Raw genomic sequence first — 15949 nt, 5'->3', positions numbered from 1 at the left:
TTCCCCCTCCCTCTCCTCCTCCTGCTCACTCCCCACCTTCTCCCCACCCCACCCCCCATCCACTCCTCAGAGAGGTTAAGGCCTCCAATGGGGAGTCCACAAAGTCTGGCAAATCAAGTTGAAGCAGGACCAACCCCCTCCCCCCTGTATCAAGGCTGAGCTAGGTATCCCTCCATAGGGAATGGACTCCAAAAAGCCAGTTCATGCACTGCACATAAATCCTGGTCCAGTGGCCCCACATGCTGCCCAAGCTACACAACTGTCACCCACATTCAGAAGGCCTAGTTCTGTCCCATGCAAGTTCCCCAGCTGTCAGTCCAGAGTCAGTGAGCTCAAACTAGCTCAGGTCAGCTGTCTCTGTGGGTTTCCCCATCATGATCTTGACCCCTTTGCTCATATAATCCCTCCTGTCTCTTCGACTGGACTCCAGGAGCTCCACCCACTGCTTGGCTGTGGATCTCTGCATCTTCTGTCAGTTACTACATGAAAGTTCTATGATGACAATTAGGGTAGTCATCGATGTGATTACAGGGGAAGGCCAGTTCAGGGACCCTCTCCACTATTTCTAGGAGTCTTAGTTGGGTTGTGGGTTCCTGGGAATTTCTCTAGCACCAGGTTTTCTCCGAACCCCATAATGGCCCCCTCTGTCAAGATATCTCTTTCCCTGCTCTCCCTCTCTGTCCCTCCCCCACCTTGACCATCCTGTTCCCTCAAGTTCTCTTGCCACCTCCCCTTATCTACCCCCCCATGTCCCCAGTATACTCAGGAGATCTTACCTATTTTTCTAAAAATCCTTTTTAAAATTTGAAAAATGATTCAGAATCTATAGCATGGAGATTTGGAGACTTGGGCTTTGCTAACTTCTTCATGGTCCTTAGGCTACTCACATGACTATGGGCAATCTTGTAACCTGGCTTCCTGTTCATCAAAACAGTAAGGGAGTTAGCTAAGATTTAAGGTGCTTCGCAACTCTAAAATAACAAAAGTGTATTAAGTCCTACAAAGGCAATGTGTAATATGAACTGAGAAACAATCACTTCGGCCAGTTTGGGTAGTGTATGCCTGTAATCTCAGCATGCAGGATGATTGCCACAAGTTCAGTGCCAGCCTGGTCTATGTAGTGAGTTTGAGTTTAGCTAGGGTTATAGCCAGATCCTGTCTCAAATACCAAAACAAGAGCTGGAGTGATTACTTAGCCCATAAAGGTGTTTATTTCCAATCCTAATGCTTTGAGTTTGATCCCTAATACTCCCATGATAGAACCAATGCTAACAAGTTATCCACTGACATCCACATACACACTGTGGCACATGCACACACACACACACACACACACACACACACACATACACACACACACACACACACACAATAAATAATCAATGAATAAAATATAAAAAATAAATATCAGACACCTGTAGAAACAAAACAATGTAAAAAACAAGTTATTCAAAAGAAAAAAATAGAAGTTGTTTAGCACTTTGAAGAGTCCACCACGAGATGTACCTGTAGGGTTGGTCAGTTCTGAGAAAACCAGAACTGCAATCATATCTTGGTCAGGCTGATCTGGAGTGTAGACATTGTCTAGTAATTGCTCAGTAATGTCCAGTAAGGCATTATTCCTGAATGTGGTACATAGTGTATTGATATAAACAGGCAAACAAAAACACCAACAAATACTTCTAAAGCCCAGGTCACCAAGTTATTGTAGACCTACCATAGAAGACATTGTCAAGACTCCAGTGAGCTGTGGCAGTGAACAGGCCAGAATAGCAGAGGCTTCGCCCTTTGACAAATTTAAACATCCATGAAGAAATAACACCTTGAAGTCTTGAGCAAGTGGCTCAACTTGTTCTTCCCTTTGTTTATATAAAATTAGAATGATCGTGGAACATACTACATGATATTTCTGTGCAATTTCATCTCCCAAACAATAATATTAGCTATTATTTTAGGACTTTCTTTAGCTTGTGTTTGCTATAGGCTCAGGGAACTCCCCCTCCTCTAAAGCCATTTGGCATTCCAAATGAAAACTTGTAAAGACCAGAAATTACAACCAGTACTTGAAATTAATGAGTCATTTTAAAGTCTCATTATATATGTATATATTTGTTCGGACACCCTTAGTTTTAAAGAGTTTTTAATTAAGCTTTTAATTAAGATTGAGTTTACTTATACATGGTGTCTCTTATTTAAGTACATCCCAATTGCTCTTTGTGTTTTCACTCTTTGATGTTTAACAATATTTTCAATACTGAATTTACCTCTTTGCTGCTGCCACTAGGATTTGATAGTTAAATGTCATGACTACTGGAGCTGAGCTACTTAGGTTGATATGTGTTGGTTTTTAAAGGAGTTCTTACTCTGTGAGGAAAAGTCATGAAACACGACAGAATCCACTCACAAGAGTTTTATTAAGATGAGGAGAGAGGGATAGATGTGCACAGGCCTGTAGAAAGACTCGTGTGTGAAGGGAGCCAAGGAATCATGGTGCCGGCTTATAAAGGCTGAGCTGCGCCTGCGCACACAGACCCACGTGGCTATTCCACGCATGCGCATAGATCACATGGTTGCACTGCACACTTTATGTAACAATGTAGGACATTTGACCCAGAAATGACTAAATGTCATGCTGGGCATGCGCGACTGGGCAGTGAAGAAAGAAAGGAAGGAAGGAAGAAAGAGAGAGAGAGAGAGAGAGAGAGAGAGAGAGAGAGAGAAAGAGAGAGAGAAAGAAAGAAAGAAAGAAAGAAAGAAAGAAAGAAAGAAAGAAAGAAAGAAAGAAAGAAAGAAAAGAAAGAAAGAAAGAACGAACGAGGAATGGAGGGAGGGAGGGGGAGAGGGAGGGAGGGAGGGGGAGGGAGGGAGGGAAGAAAATTAATTTAACAAAAAAAAGAAAAGAATAACCAAAACCAAATAAATAAATAAGCTAAGCCAAATCTAGAAAGTCTCTCTAACCCCAGGTCATGGGGAGGAGTGGAGCAGAATATTCTAAGAGCAGAGAATATTATGGTTCATCTAGCCGTCTTTCTGGTAACCCCATTCTCTGTGTTATTGCAAGATCATTTTAAATACACATCTTTAAACATCGTTAGTTGTAAGCCATTGTCACTTTTGTTTGTTTTTATTTTCCCTGTGCCATTTGTTGTCCAGGGAACTGTTACACAGTGCACCCAAGTGTATGTTGTGCATGGAATGTTTCCTGTCTGTACCCTCAACTTCCCTTAAATCATTCCTCACCTCCCAGTTCATTTCCTTAAGTGATTTTTATTTCTTTCCCTTGTTGAGATTATAACAAAATGACATCATTTTCCCCTTCCCTTTCCTCCCTCCAAACCCGCCAATATACCCTTTCTTGATCCCTTTCCAATTCATGGGCTCTTTAAAAAAAATCAGTCGTTATTACATACACACATATACACACGTACACACACACACACACACACACACGTACACACACACACACACATATTCCTAACTACATAAATACAACCTGCTCAGTCAGTCTATGTAATGATATTTGTATGTGCGTTTTCAGAGCTGAAACTGACAACCAAATGCTGTGCTCTTCCCCGGGGAAGGATGCTCTCCTGCCCTCTCTCGGCACTCCTTAGTTCCCTGTAATACTTTGTATAGGGTTGAAGCCTCATGGTTTTCCCCTATCCACTTCAGCGTGTCTGTTGATGACCTTGTTCTCCTCCTGCTGAACCAAGCTCAGGTGCCCTAGGTGAGCAGTAAGGGTGTTTAACCGTTAAGCCATCCCTCCTGTCATCCTTGGCTGAGTTTCATATTGTAAAAAATATTTCAAACGTTCTTGTATAATAGTAATAAACCGCTTTGGTCAAAACCTGTTTCCTTCTAGTTAGAGGAGCTTAAGTTCAGTCGGGCGGTGGTGGTGCGCGCCGTTAATCCCAGCACTCGGGAGGCAGAGACAGGCGGATCTCTGTGAGTTCGAGGCCAGCCTGGTCAACAGAGTGAGTTCCAGGAAAGGCTCCAAAGCCACAGAGAAACCCTGTCTCAGAAAAAAAGGGGCTTGAGTTCCGTATACTATCGCGTCTCATTTCCCCATTTTCCTTGTGGACACCCTTGTATTTCTTTTCCTGTTTTCTCCTTGTCTGCTTCCGTTTTCTCCTTTCCTCTCCTTTTCCTTCTTGAGTTCTTTTATTTCCTTTTTTTCAGACAAAGTATTCCTCGATTGCCCAGGCTGCCTGTGAACTAGCTATGTAGTCTGGTTGCCCTTAAATTCCCAATTTTCTAGCTCTTGCCGGGCCAATATTGAGATTACAGGTGTATACCACCACACTCAGCTGAAAATGTGTTCTTTAATTGATACCCCCACCATAGAAGGCATTGGGTTATAAAGTCCCATTATTTGTAGAGATGCCTAGAATCTGCCGTCTTCACAGTCACATGTCTATAACAGCTCACACAATGATGGCTTATCAGAAAAACACAAGCATTTAATATATAAAACACACGTATTTTATAGTCAATGAGTATAAATAATACTTTGAATTTGGTATCCCCACGTGAAATTGTAAGGGACATTTTTGGAGATATTTATAAGTTATTTTAAATAAATTCAACTCAAAGAACTTCTTGTTTGTTATAGACAGGGCCCCTAAATTGAGATCCTCCTGCCTTTGTCTGCTGAGTGCTGGGGTTACAGATGTGAGCCTCTAAACCCCACCGAAAAAGAATTATTGTAATCTCCTGCTTTTTAAATATTAGGACCTCTGTAAAATTTGCAAGACTTTCCCTAAAGTTGGTGTCTCCAAGGTTCCATTTTTAATCAGGCTTGAGGATGGTCACATTTGAGATTCATGCTACAACCAACATACTCTCACTACTTGCTCCAGTGACCTTTACTGCCTTTCCTTCTTAACCCCTGGCCAGGAACCCAGCTGCTTAAGTCACTTTTGGTATGTGAATTAATAACTCCACTCAGCATTCATGACTGATGTGTGATGTCCTGTTAGGAGAAGAGAAAGTGTTTTTAACCCAAGTAAATCTATGTGTATGTTTTTAAAATGTAAATGATATTAAAGACATGCAGTCTGAAGTGTAATTGCTATTTTCTCCCTTTAGTTGCCCTTGGTCCTGGCCTCTAGGTGCAGTTACTCACTTCTCCTGCCTAGGTCTTCTGATACTGATGCCAAAATCTTCAATAATCTTATTAGACTGATTTCTCCAATTCATGAATTTGTCACTATCTCTTCCTGTTTCGTTGTGACTGAGGTGTATTTCCCACCCACCTGTGTCCACTTTCCTTTCTTATTGCCAATCTTCCAGTAGAGTGCTATCACAAATTTCTGCTTCACAAGAAATCCAGGTTTACATGATCAAAACTGGGTCAAAACTGCACATTGCTGAAGTGTTTCCTTTGCCTTCACAAAATTAATAGTTATTTTATTTTTGCTTCATGTGTGTGCACATGTGTTAGCAAGTTAGGTACAGCTGCATTTGTAAGCCAAAGGAGGACTACCTCAGATGTCTTTCCTCTAATGCCTTCCCTTTGTGTGGTTTTGGGGTGGGTGTGTGTGTGTGTGTGTGTGTGTGTGTGTGTGTGTGTGTGTGTGATTTATGCACACATCTATGTGGAGAACAAAGATCAATCTCAGGTTTAGTTCCATTGGGCTGGGAGTCAGCCTGTTTCTCACTCCCCAGGACTTTCCAAAAGGCTTGGGTTGTTTGTTTGTTTGCTTGTATTTTTTTCTTGCCTCCTTGTTTTTCCCACTCATTGCCTTCTCCTACTTACTGCTCTTGCTTTACAGTTGACTGCACGGTTTTCAGCCCGTGAGTGACTTTTCCTAATACTCAGTAACTGACGACATTGTGTTATGTGCAATCTAGGCTGGTGGGGCCTACGTCAGGAGCACAAGCTCGGGTCCCAGCATGGTCCACATTTCTGGTGCTTTGACCCATGTTTGCCTAACTTCCATTTTCCCTTGTTTTTCTTTCTCAACACTGAGAAGAATGTACATTCTGCTTTGCTAGACATTCTAAATGTTTCTGTTATGTCCTGTTGTTCTGTAGCATTTTTCAACTGTCTATTTATAAATCTATTATTGAAAGCAGCTACTATTTATTATATTTTGATCACTCTTTCAATTCTGTCATAATTTGCTTAATATACTTCAAAGATCTGATGCATAAATTAAATTTTATTATGAGTGATATTTACTCATTAATTATGAATGAGTGTTATTGTCATTTTAAACACGATCTTCTCTCTAAAGTAAATTGACCCTTTTATCATCATATGATGTCTGTCTTTCATAACATCTCAAACTTCAAAGTCTGTTGTCTCTGATATCATGATGCCTCTTGTCCTTATCTTAGTCATCCTCTTCAAGATGCTGCTTTTCTTGGTCCTTAATTTTCAGCTCCTTTCTGTCCTTAGATCTGAGTCTTGAAGACAGCCAATGTTTGGGACTGGAATTTTTATCCACTCATTTGAGTTATGTCTTTTGGTTGGAGAGTCAGAAATGATTCTTAACATGAAAGTTACCATTGCCATCGTTGTGTTCAGGGCAAGCTGGAACTCCTTTCCCCTGACTGTTTTCTTTCTTTTTGGTGACATCTTTGTAGGGATGTGTCTTGATTCTCTTCTTTCTTTTCTCATGTCCTATAGCTACTTTTTTTTTTTGCTTTGTTTCATTTTAAGACAGGATTTCAATTTGTAATCTAGGCTGTCCTGGAGTTCATGGAACTCCTGCCCCAGCCTCCCAAGTACTAAGATCTTAAGCATGACCTACCACCTGAAATTGAGTGTGTATCATAAGATTCTAGGCTTAAATTCTATTGGTTCATTATTATTGGCATTCAACTTATACAAACATCCTCTGATACAGTTTCTACTTCACCATTAGTTTGAATCTTTTTTTTTAATGTGTTGGGTTATTTTTCCCAATCTGTGGCCTTCCTTGTTATAATTGATATCTTTTAAACAATGTATAAAGAAGAAAAAAGAAACCAATGTGTACAATAACAGATTTAACGAAACTTATATTCTTTCTGCCAATATAAACGTTTCTGACTTTTAATTTTTTTACTTTGATAATAGTACATTTATTTTATCACTTCTTATTAAATATTTTATGTATCTTCAGTGTACCATACCCAAAGATACAGAGCTCAACAAGCTATATGGGGCCCCTGTGATAAATTTTACGATTGGGGACAAAAAGAAAAAAAATGTGATTGAACATCTTAGGCAAAGGGTAAGCTATCCAGAAGGAACCAGAGAAACAAGCTGGGTGTTGTGGTTCTTGCTCTTAACCCTAGTGTTCTAGAGGATGAGTCAAGAAGATCCCCAAGGCCAGCCTGGGATAAAAGCATATGAGAGCTTTCTTTTAGACCAGGCGAGGATTTGCATGTTATTTTAAGTAAATTAGAAAATCCTATATTGGAATGTGATATCTATATCAGTTAACAAATAAGGAAATGAAGAAGCAAAGATTGAGATTAGCTTATGACACTTTGACTTGGGTGATGTAGAATTGTGAGGATTTTTGGAATTCACTAATTCCAAAATGTCAGAATCTGTTTATTTCTATTAGTTCTGGGAGCCAGAATATTCAGAGGTGATTCCTTGCTTCATGTGGACCACTGAAAGGATGCTTGAAAGAGTGATTTAATTAAGATTGAGGTAGAAAGCGCCTTGTGTGGGTGGATTGCCTAAAGCTGTACTTGAAACACTGTCTCAAGTAAGACTGAAACGATGGCAGGTCTAGGAAGGATGGGGTGGGATGAAGAGTCACCAACTGGACACAGTAGTCTGGCGAGGCTGGTTAATGTTACAAGCAGACACTGGACACTGAGTCTTCACATACAGAGGAGCTCAGTACTGACAGTGCAGATCTGTAGCTTTTGTCTTGTAGATAACACAAGTCACCTAAAGTGACAGAGAAGCACAGGAATCCCTCCCAAATCCTGCAGATGCTGTATTGGTCATTCACATTCACCTTTAAAACACTCAACTGAATATCTTTCTGTAACCTGCAATTTAAACAGCATTTCAAAGGAAACTTTTTCCAACTGTCTTATATTCTCAGTTTCCTAAACTCAGTTCTTGGGGGTTATTTTATTTTATAACTTATAGGGTTGTACTTTATTCTAATGTTCTCTTTATAGTAAATTCAATCCCTGATCTGTCAAGTGTGTGCTATAAGCAACCACTAGGCAAATGATCCCCAAACATTTCTTTCTCTTACAATTTATCTGAATTTGGGGACAAATCCTAAACAACAAACTTTCTGCTTAGCTTTCAAACTTACCTACACACCTCACAAGTCCCTCATATCACTTCTTTATACCAGATAAGTATAATTTGGTGTGTGTGTGTGTGTGTGTGTGTGTGTGTGTGTGTGTGTGTGTGTGTGACTAAACAGTGGCAGTTTCTGCTTCCTCTGCTTTTCACTGTGTTTCTTCCAAACAAACTGCCTGCTCCTATCTTTTTACTGCCACTTTCTCTGGGGAACTCAGCATACCTGCTAATTTAACATTTATTCATTGCTTACTGTTCCCAACATTGCTTTATTCACAGCTTCAGTTTGACTGAAAAAGAAATTCTTTTTTGAAAAAATTATTTTTAGTTTTCTACCTCTGACTTCGCGTTAAGAAAATTTCCCTTTCTTTCTTTCTTTTTTTTTCTGAGACAAGGTTTCTCTGTGTAGCCCTTGGATGTCCTGGAACCTTTCTTTCTTTCTTTTTTTTTCTGAGACAAGGTTTCTCTGTGTAGCCCTTGGATGTCCTGGAACTTATTCTATAGACTACGTTGCCCTCAAACTCAGACATGTGCCTGCCTTTCCCTCCTGAGTGCTGAGATGAAGGGTGTGCACCATCACTGCTTGGCTTCCCCAGAAAATTTCTTTAACTATTGATTTCCATTTCATTTCTCTTGAAGTCATCCTGCTGGCTCACACATTCACATGAAGGGTACCTAGTAAATATTATTCTCATACCATGAATTCACGGGCAGTAGCATACAAATTCAAGCATACAGAATGACAAATCTTCAAAGTGTAAAGTGATTTGTGATATTTTATTAATTTTTAATTTATTTTAATAATTTTGTAAACATTCAAGAAATGTTTGTGTTTGTATTTGTTTTCCCTATATAAATATTGCATATATAAATATTACATTTGTTCAGTATAGAGCACTTGTCTCACTTTGTTTTTCAATAAACTCCAGTATGTCATATATATTCTTTGATATAGAGAATATCAACAATTTATTTTTAAATTGTTAAATTGTGACTCTTTCTATTTAATTTAGGCACTCAAAGGCCAAATTCAAAAATTGGTATGAAATTTCAAGATTTTTCTCACTTCAAAACTATGTAGGGTTGAAACTTGTATAAAATACTGTGAAATCATTATAAACCTTAATTTTTCAGAAGGTGTATACTATATTCAGAAATCCTGATTGGCATTTTAAATGGCATGTTTTATGAGGAGCATTGTAGTCCTGTGTGGATTAAGTACAGTGAAATCTGTCCATCAATGACTAATGCAGTTTCTCTGTTTACACCTTTCTACATCCCAGATTACATAGAATAACTCACAGATATAAGAGTTGAAAGGAACTGAGGCTCAAACTCCGTGCATTAGCACAGACATTTTGCACATTATGGCATGTTAGGGCACTGCCACAGTGATGCTACCCCTGTCTTCAATGTAAACAAGAGGGAAGTAGAGCTGGCATCATGTGGACACAGCTCTGTAGAGGCCACTCAATTCTCTAGTGTTTCACTCTAATCCTGGCTTTTCCCACACCCTGTTGGTTTGGAATTTCTGAATTATAATGATTTTTAACCCTATAACATCTTGGTAGATGTAGATGCAAAATATACAACCACTTTTCCTTCAGCTTTTGGAAAATAGTATAGAAATTTTTGAATGGACTTAAAACCAGAAGTCAAGTTGCCTTGTTACTTAAGAAGATGTACATGTATTTATTATTGGTATGTAATAAAAATATTTTAAATTATGCTTACTAAGAAAAACAAGAACAAGAATTCTTCTGTCATTTTTAAAACGTCATTTACAGTAGAACTGTATGGCGCCATTAATCTTTGACCAAAATTAAGTTTCTTGTTTTTCTTTTGTTTTCAGCTACATGTGGTTATTTGAAAAAGCTCATCTCAGCATGGTTCAGATAATCACAGGACACCTTGTGGAGTTATTTGACGAAGAATTCCGAACGCTCTATGCTAGGTCCTGTGTCCCAAGTTCTTTTGCTCAGGAAGAATCAGCCAGGGTGAAGCCAGGCAAACCTCTGTGGGAGAATGGCGTTTACCAGCGCTCCATTTCTTCATTAGCTTCTGTTTCCAGCCAAAGAAACCTTTTCGGTAGACAAGACCAAATGCACACACTAGACTCTAGTTACTTCAAAGGCAGAGGGATGTATACCCTAAACGAACATGACAAACACAGCATGAGAAATCACGGGTACAAGCCTCATTTTGTTCCAAACTTCAATGGTCCGAATACAATCCGTCAGTTTCAACCCAGTCAGCTCAATGAAAACTGGAAAAGGCATAGTTATGCTGGTGAACAGCCGGAAACAACGCCATATCTGCTGCTCAACAGAGCTCTGAATCGAACTCATAATGCTCCTGGACACTGGAGAAGGCCTTCAGACAGTCTCAGTGTGGCCTCTTCATTACGGGGAGGCCAGGCGAGCCAGAAAAACATCCCTGCGCAGAGTTTTGCCGATCGGCTCGCCCAGAGGAAAACAACAAATCTTGCCGAAAGGAATTCAAATGTGCGGAGGTCATTTAATGGGACAGATAATCATATCCGCTCTTTACAGCAGCGGATGCCAACCCTGGAGAATACCACAAAGTCTTTCCTTCGCAGCTGGAGAATTGACTCCTACTTAAGTGATAATTCTGATGCCCCACCTGACTCAAATGGCTCCACCCTGGGTGACAGATTTGAAGGCTACGATAATCCCGAGAACGTGAAAGCCAATGCACTCTACACTCATTCGAGGCTTCGTTCCTCCTTTGTGTTTAAACCAACTTTACCTGAACAAAAAGAAGTCAACAGCTGTACAACTGGCTCCTCAAATTCCACCATTATCGGTTCTCAAGGAAGTGATACACCTAGGGAGGTCCCAGATAACTCCACAAATGCACTGCCCTTGACAGAAAAACCCTTGCCTGACTCAATCCCTAAGCTCCCAGCACAGTCAGAGGTACCAAAAATGCACAGCTTGCAGGTTCCCGAAAAGCAACCAGCAATCATGAACCAAATAATCAATGGCCGAGCAGAATTAAACAACTGTATCTATACAAATCTGTGTGTAAATAAGCAGACGGAGAACATAAAAAACCAGCAAAGCGAGAATCTGCTCAAAAGGCGAAGTTTCCCATCCTTTGACCACTCAAAAGTCAATTTGGATCATGGAAATAGCAAGAATTATGTGTATAGTACCCTTACCAGAAATCGAATTAGACAACCAGCAAAACCCAAGGAGGATGTGCTGAAGAGTTCTAAAAGCATGCACAATGTGACCCACAGCTCAGATGAGGAAGAGGAGGCCATCAAGAGAGCCCCTCCAAGTAGCTCGGCCACCAAATCTATTTCCATTGCTGCTTTGCTTGATGTGAACAAAGAGGAACCCAGCAAAGACCTCACTTCTAAGAAGGAAGTTAAAGGCTCCCCAAGTTTTTTGAAAAAGGGGTCTCAGAAGTTAAGGTCCTTACTTAGTCTCACTCCAGAAAAGAGAGAAAACCTGTCTAAGAACAAGGCACCTGCGTTTTACAGAATGTGTAGTAGTTCTGATACTTTGGTTTCTGAGGGTGAAGAGAATCAGAAGCCAAAAAAATCCGAGCCCAGGGTTGATTCATCTCCTAGAAGAAAACGTTCCTCCTCATCAAATTCTCAAGGCAGCATCCACAAGAGCAAGGAGAACATAGCAGTTAGCTCATCTCCAGGGATAAATTCCCAAGCAGAGGAAAGTAGGAGAATAGCTCCTTCTCCGACTCCTGTTGAAAGGAGGCTTTCAGAGAGAGCGGGAGATGCCTCTGCCCCAAGATTTAACACTGAGCAGATCCAATACCGTGATTCGAAAGAGATCAACGCAGTCCTTGCCCCTCAAAGACGGCCAACCTCTTCTCCGGTGCTAAAGTCCAATGAGCTCCTAAGATCTCATTCAACCAACCAGCGAGTTTACAGTCGATTTGAGCCATTTTGTAAGATTGAGAGCTCTATTCAGCCAGCGAGCAGCATGACAAATACACATGTCAACCGCCCAGAAGTCAAATCCACAGCTATGGGCAGCAGTTACGGCAGGTCCAGCCCGATGCTGAATTACAAGACTGGTGCTTACCATTCATACGCCAGCAATGAAAACAAGTTCCGAGGATTCATGCAAAAGTTTGGAAACTTCATACACAAAAACAAGTGAAATTACATTCATTTCAAATTGTGATTGAAATAAAAAATGAATGTGACTGTAAATATTTATCCAAAGAACACTGCACGGATTTTTGTGCCATGCCAAGAGCATTCTGTATTGGAATTGGGGGAATGTGTAGTAGTGTACAGAACAGTTCATCTTTTTGTGGTAAAAATAGTTGTACTTGGTTAGCCTACAAAGGACTATCCCAGTGAACACATTAAAAGGTTGTTTTTAAATGACAATAGCTTTAAAAAAGAAGATGAGATTTATTGTTTTCTATCTCCTAAAAATTGTAAGTGTTTAATTAGAAGAAACTTCAGGGAAGAGACTACATTTTGATTTTTGATCTTTCATTCCAAAGTCTTCATTTAAAAACACTTCCTATTACTTACCACTGGTGCTGTGTGATATACTTTTACTTTTTTTTCCATATTTTTCAGAAATATAGGAAAACAGATCAAAGCCTTCTTGTTGATAAATCCTGTAGAATAACGGTGTATTTTACTGTTTTATTATCTTTCCTATGCAGCATTGCACACAAAAATGTATCCTTTGTATTATGGAGGCCAGCATGTTTTATTGAACCTGGAGTGTGTTTGCACTTACATACATCAGCCTGAAGCCTCAGCCTTGTGTAGTACAGACACACACACACAGGCTTTGTTTCCTAACCCTTAGGAACTAAGCACTGTTCTGCCTTACACTTTTTTTTCATCAACTGTCCATTTTCTATAGTCATGCCTTAATTAAAATTTAAAGTAAGTGAACACAGTATGGGAATCCTCTCCCCCCTTCTATCTATAAAACCTTCTAACACTGTAAGATTCTGCTGAATCTTATGTTAGATTGACACAGCAAATGTTTTGTTTGAAAATTGTTCACTTTTTTATGAACTTGATTTTATTTTACTTCTTTTCACATTTTATTTTATTTAAAAATTCTTTTTCATTTTCCATACCAACCACAGTTCCCCACCCTCTCCTTCTCCCGCTCTCTTCCACCTCCCCCCACCCTACCCCATCCACGCCTCATAGTGGGTAATTGTTCACTTTTTTAAAGTTTGGGTTAATATGGTGTGGTGACGCACTCTTCCATGAAGATTAGATGTGGCAGTGAGAATCAGGGCTAGTCTCTCATTACCTTATAACCAGGCTGGATGGAAAAAATTTCCATAACTTAGCTTGAGGGCTATATTTAGGTCATAAGATACCATTTGCCATTCTTAAAAGAAAAAAAAAGCTTCCTGATTATTGCAGAAACATTAACATGGATTTGTTTTATGCACAACATGTAGAATTCAAGAAGCAAAAGATAGTGTGGGAGGAATGTTTTAATTTTTTGAGACAGAGTTTCTCCATGCAACAATCCTGGCAGTTCTAGAACTTGCTTTGTAGGCCAAGCTGGCCTCAGACTCACAGAGATCTGTCTGCTTCTGCCTCCCAGGTCCTAGGATTAAAGGCATGTGCCACCACCTCCTGGCTTCAAATACCTTATTTTATATTTTCAAGATTGCTACACAGAACACTATATTATTGTTTTTTAAATGTAATATTCAGTTGATACTATCAAATATCAATGTCTATGTTGTTGAAATAATTTACCTTAGAAGAATCCTGACAAGAGAGACTATGGAATAGAACACCTAGCATTTCCTGAGCACATAACTATAACCAGGTCATGCCTTAAAAACATGTTCCATCACGTGGTTATGATAACATTGTCACTGTTATTTATAAATTATTGAGATTTCAGTTGAGATATGAGACTTAGAGATAATGTTTCTAGTCACATAACTAATGGCTGTAATTATAACATTTCTGTATGACATTCTATCCCAATTGGTTCAATACCCGCTCTATCGGAATTAAAGAAAGCATTTACTTCCTAACTAGGAATCAAACCAGGAAAAGTTTAATTAAATTTCACCAGATAACAGGGCACCCTAGGATTAAAGGATTATAGTAGGTAAAGTTAGGAGAGGAAGGGGAGAATCAGTTCTGAAGGACTTTGGCAGGGCCAGTTTTAATTGCTTTGTGCCATTTTGTTCTCCTGGTTGGCCTCTGACAGTGAGAGCAAAGGGGAGGAACCAGAGTGAGTTGTAACATTTGGGCTTTGGGGAAGAAAAGACTCTGCAGGGGGAGGTAGGTGGGGGGAGGAGCCTGATATTAGATATTTGCAATAATCTTAGGAAGGACATCCATTTATATAAAACTACAGTTCCCAGAAGTTAATGTGCTTTACAAGGTGTGCGGGGCACTGCAGGCTGTAGGTTGGATGTCAGCACAGAGCCCGTGTTCCAGGACAGCAGCATCCTGTGCCTGGTCAGCCTCCTGTGCCTGGTCAGCATCCTGTGCCTGGTCAGCATCCTGTGCCCGGCCGCTTCTTGTCTGCTTGGGTTTGAGAGCCTGCCTTGGAAGTGTTAACAATCGCCTCCCTCTTTTGCTCCTCCTCTCGCTGTAAACTGTGCAAATATGCCAGTGTCTAGAGAGGAATGACAGTTGATGAATGAGAATGCAGACTCGATGCTCAGTTTCACACCACTGCAAAAGTCGCTTTATAACCTCCCGTCATAATTGAGGAAATTGCCAAGTTTTGCGATTCTGGTCTGATTCTGTCAGAAATGGAAGTGTGATGACCTTGAAACTTTCCATACTACTAATAATAATATAAAAATAGAATGCTGAGAACAATCTTTTCCTCATTATGAGAATGAAGCCAACTCATAGAAACTTTGTCTTCAAAACAAGTTTTTAGAACACATATTTCCTTATAATCAGACCAGAGGTTCACATGCAAAAGTTCAGTGACACCTAATACTGCAACTTCCCTAATTTCTGAAAATACAGTTAGCTTGTAGAAACATCTTTTTAAATTGTCACTTGGCTCTTTCTTCTATGGGAATAGGGAGTGGGGGGGGTGCTTTATTCCATCTGCCTAATGGGTAATTTAAGCTTTTGCATGTCAGATTTATTCTCCTTAGTCTTTTTTCTTTGATTATCCCCCATCTAATATCTTCCTCTGGAAGTACTCTTATGTCTGAAGTTTCCCAAAATGTCTTCACTGATAAACTCCCCACAATTAACACTGAGAAAACATGTAATACATTAAGAAAAATTAGCCATTGTTACAGCTTTTACTAAATATTGCCCAGGTTTGGTGGATATAATTTCAAACAATGTATTTTTCTCTTTTACTTCCCATATTAATATTGCTGGAAAGATGTTACTTAAATGTATTTTGCTATTGAAGTTTGGCAATACACTTCTCCCTCTGCATAAGGCTTTAGTTTCTAAGCAGAAACACAAGGAACTGAGTATATTCCTAAGGGATCCTAGGCAGGTGGTATGATAGCACAGGAGATGTATATCCTAATATGCTTATATCTTTCCACTCTGATGCCATAGCCAGGCCCTGCCATGGTGTGTTAAGTATGGGTACATGTTGTCAGTCTTCGCTTGTGAATGAATACAGACAAGGGCTGAATTTTGGTTGCATTCAGTTTCACTTTTCTCAAGAACTATCTTTGTGCCAC

At 39.8% G+C, this 15949-nt stretch overlaps 1 protein-coding gene across 1 annotated transcript in view; it reads left to right on the top strand.

Moving 5' to 3' along the window:
- Positions 1-12423, top strand: part of Fam83b (family with sequence similarity 83 member B) — a 55228-nt gene extending 42805 nt beyond the window's left edge. Inside the window, exon 4 of the mRNA XM_052729377.1 lies at positions 10122-12423. Coding sequence (XP_052585337.1) covers positions 10122-12423 — 2302 coding nt within the window. The remainder of the gene's footprint in view (positions 1-10121) is intronic.
- Positions 12424-15949: the final 3526 nt, after the last annotated feature.

The sequence above is a fragment of the Peromyscus californicus genome, unplaced genomic scaffold (assembly GCF_007827085.1).
Source record: "Peromyscus californicus insignis strain IS unplaced genomic scaffold, ASM782708v3 Scaffold_11__1_contigs__length_118956290, whole genome shotgun sequence".
Classification (NCBI taxonomy): domain Eukaryota; kingdom Metazoa; phylum Chordata; class Mammalia; order Rodentia; family Cricetidae; genus Peromyscus; species Peromyscus californicus.
This window is presented reverse-complemented; position numbering and strand designations above follow the sequence as displayed.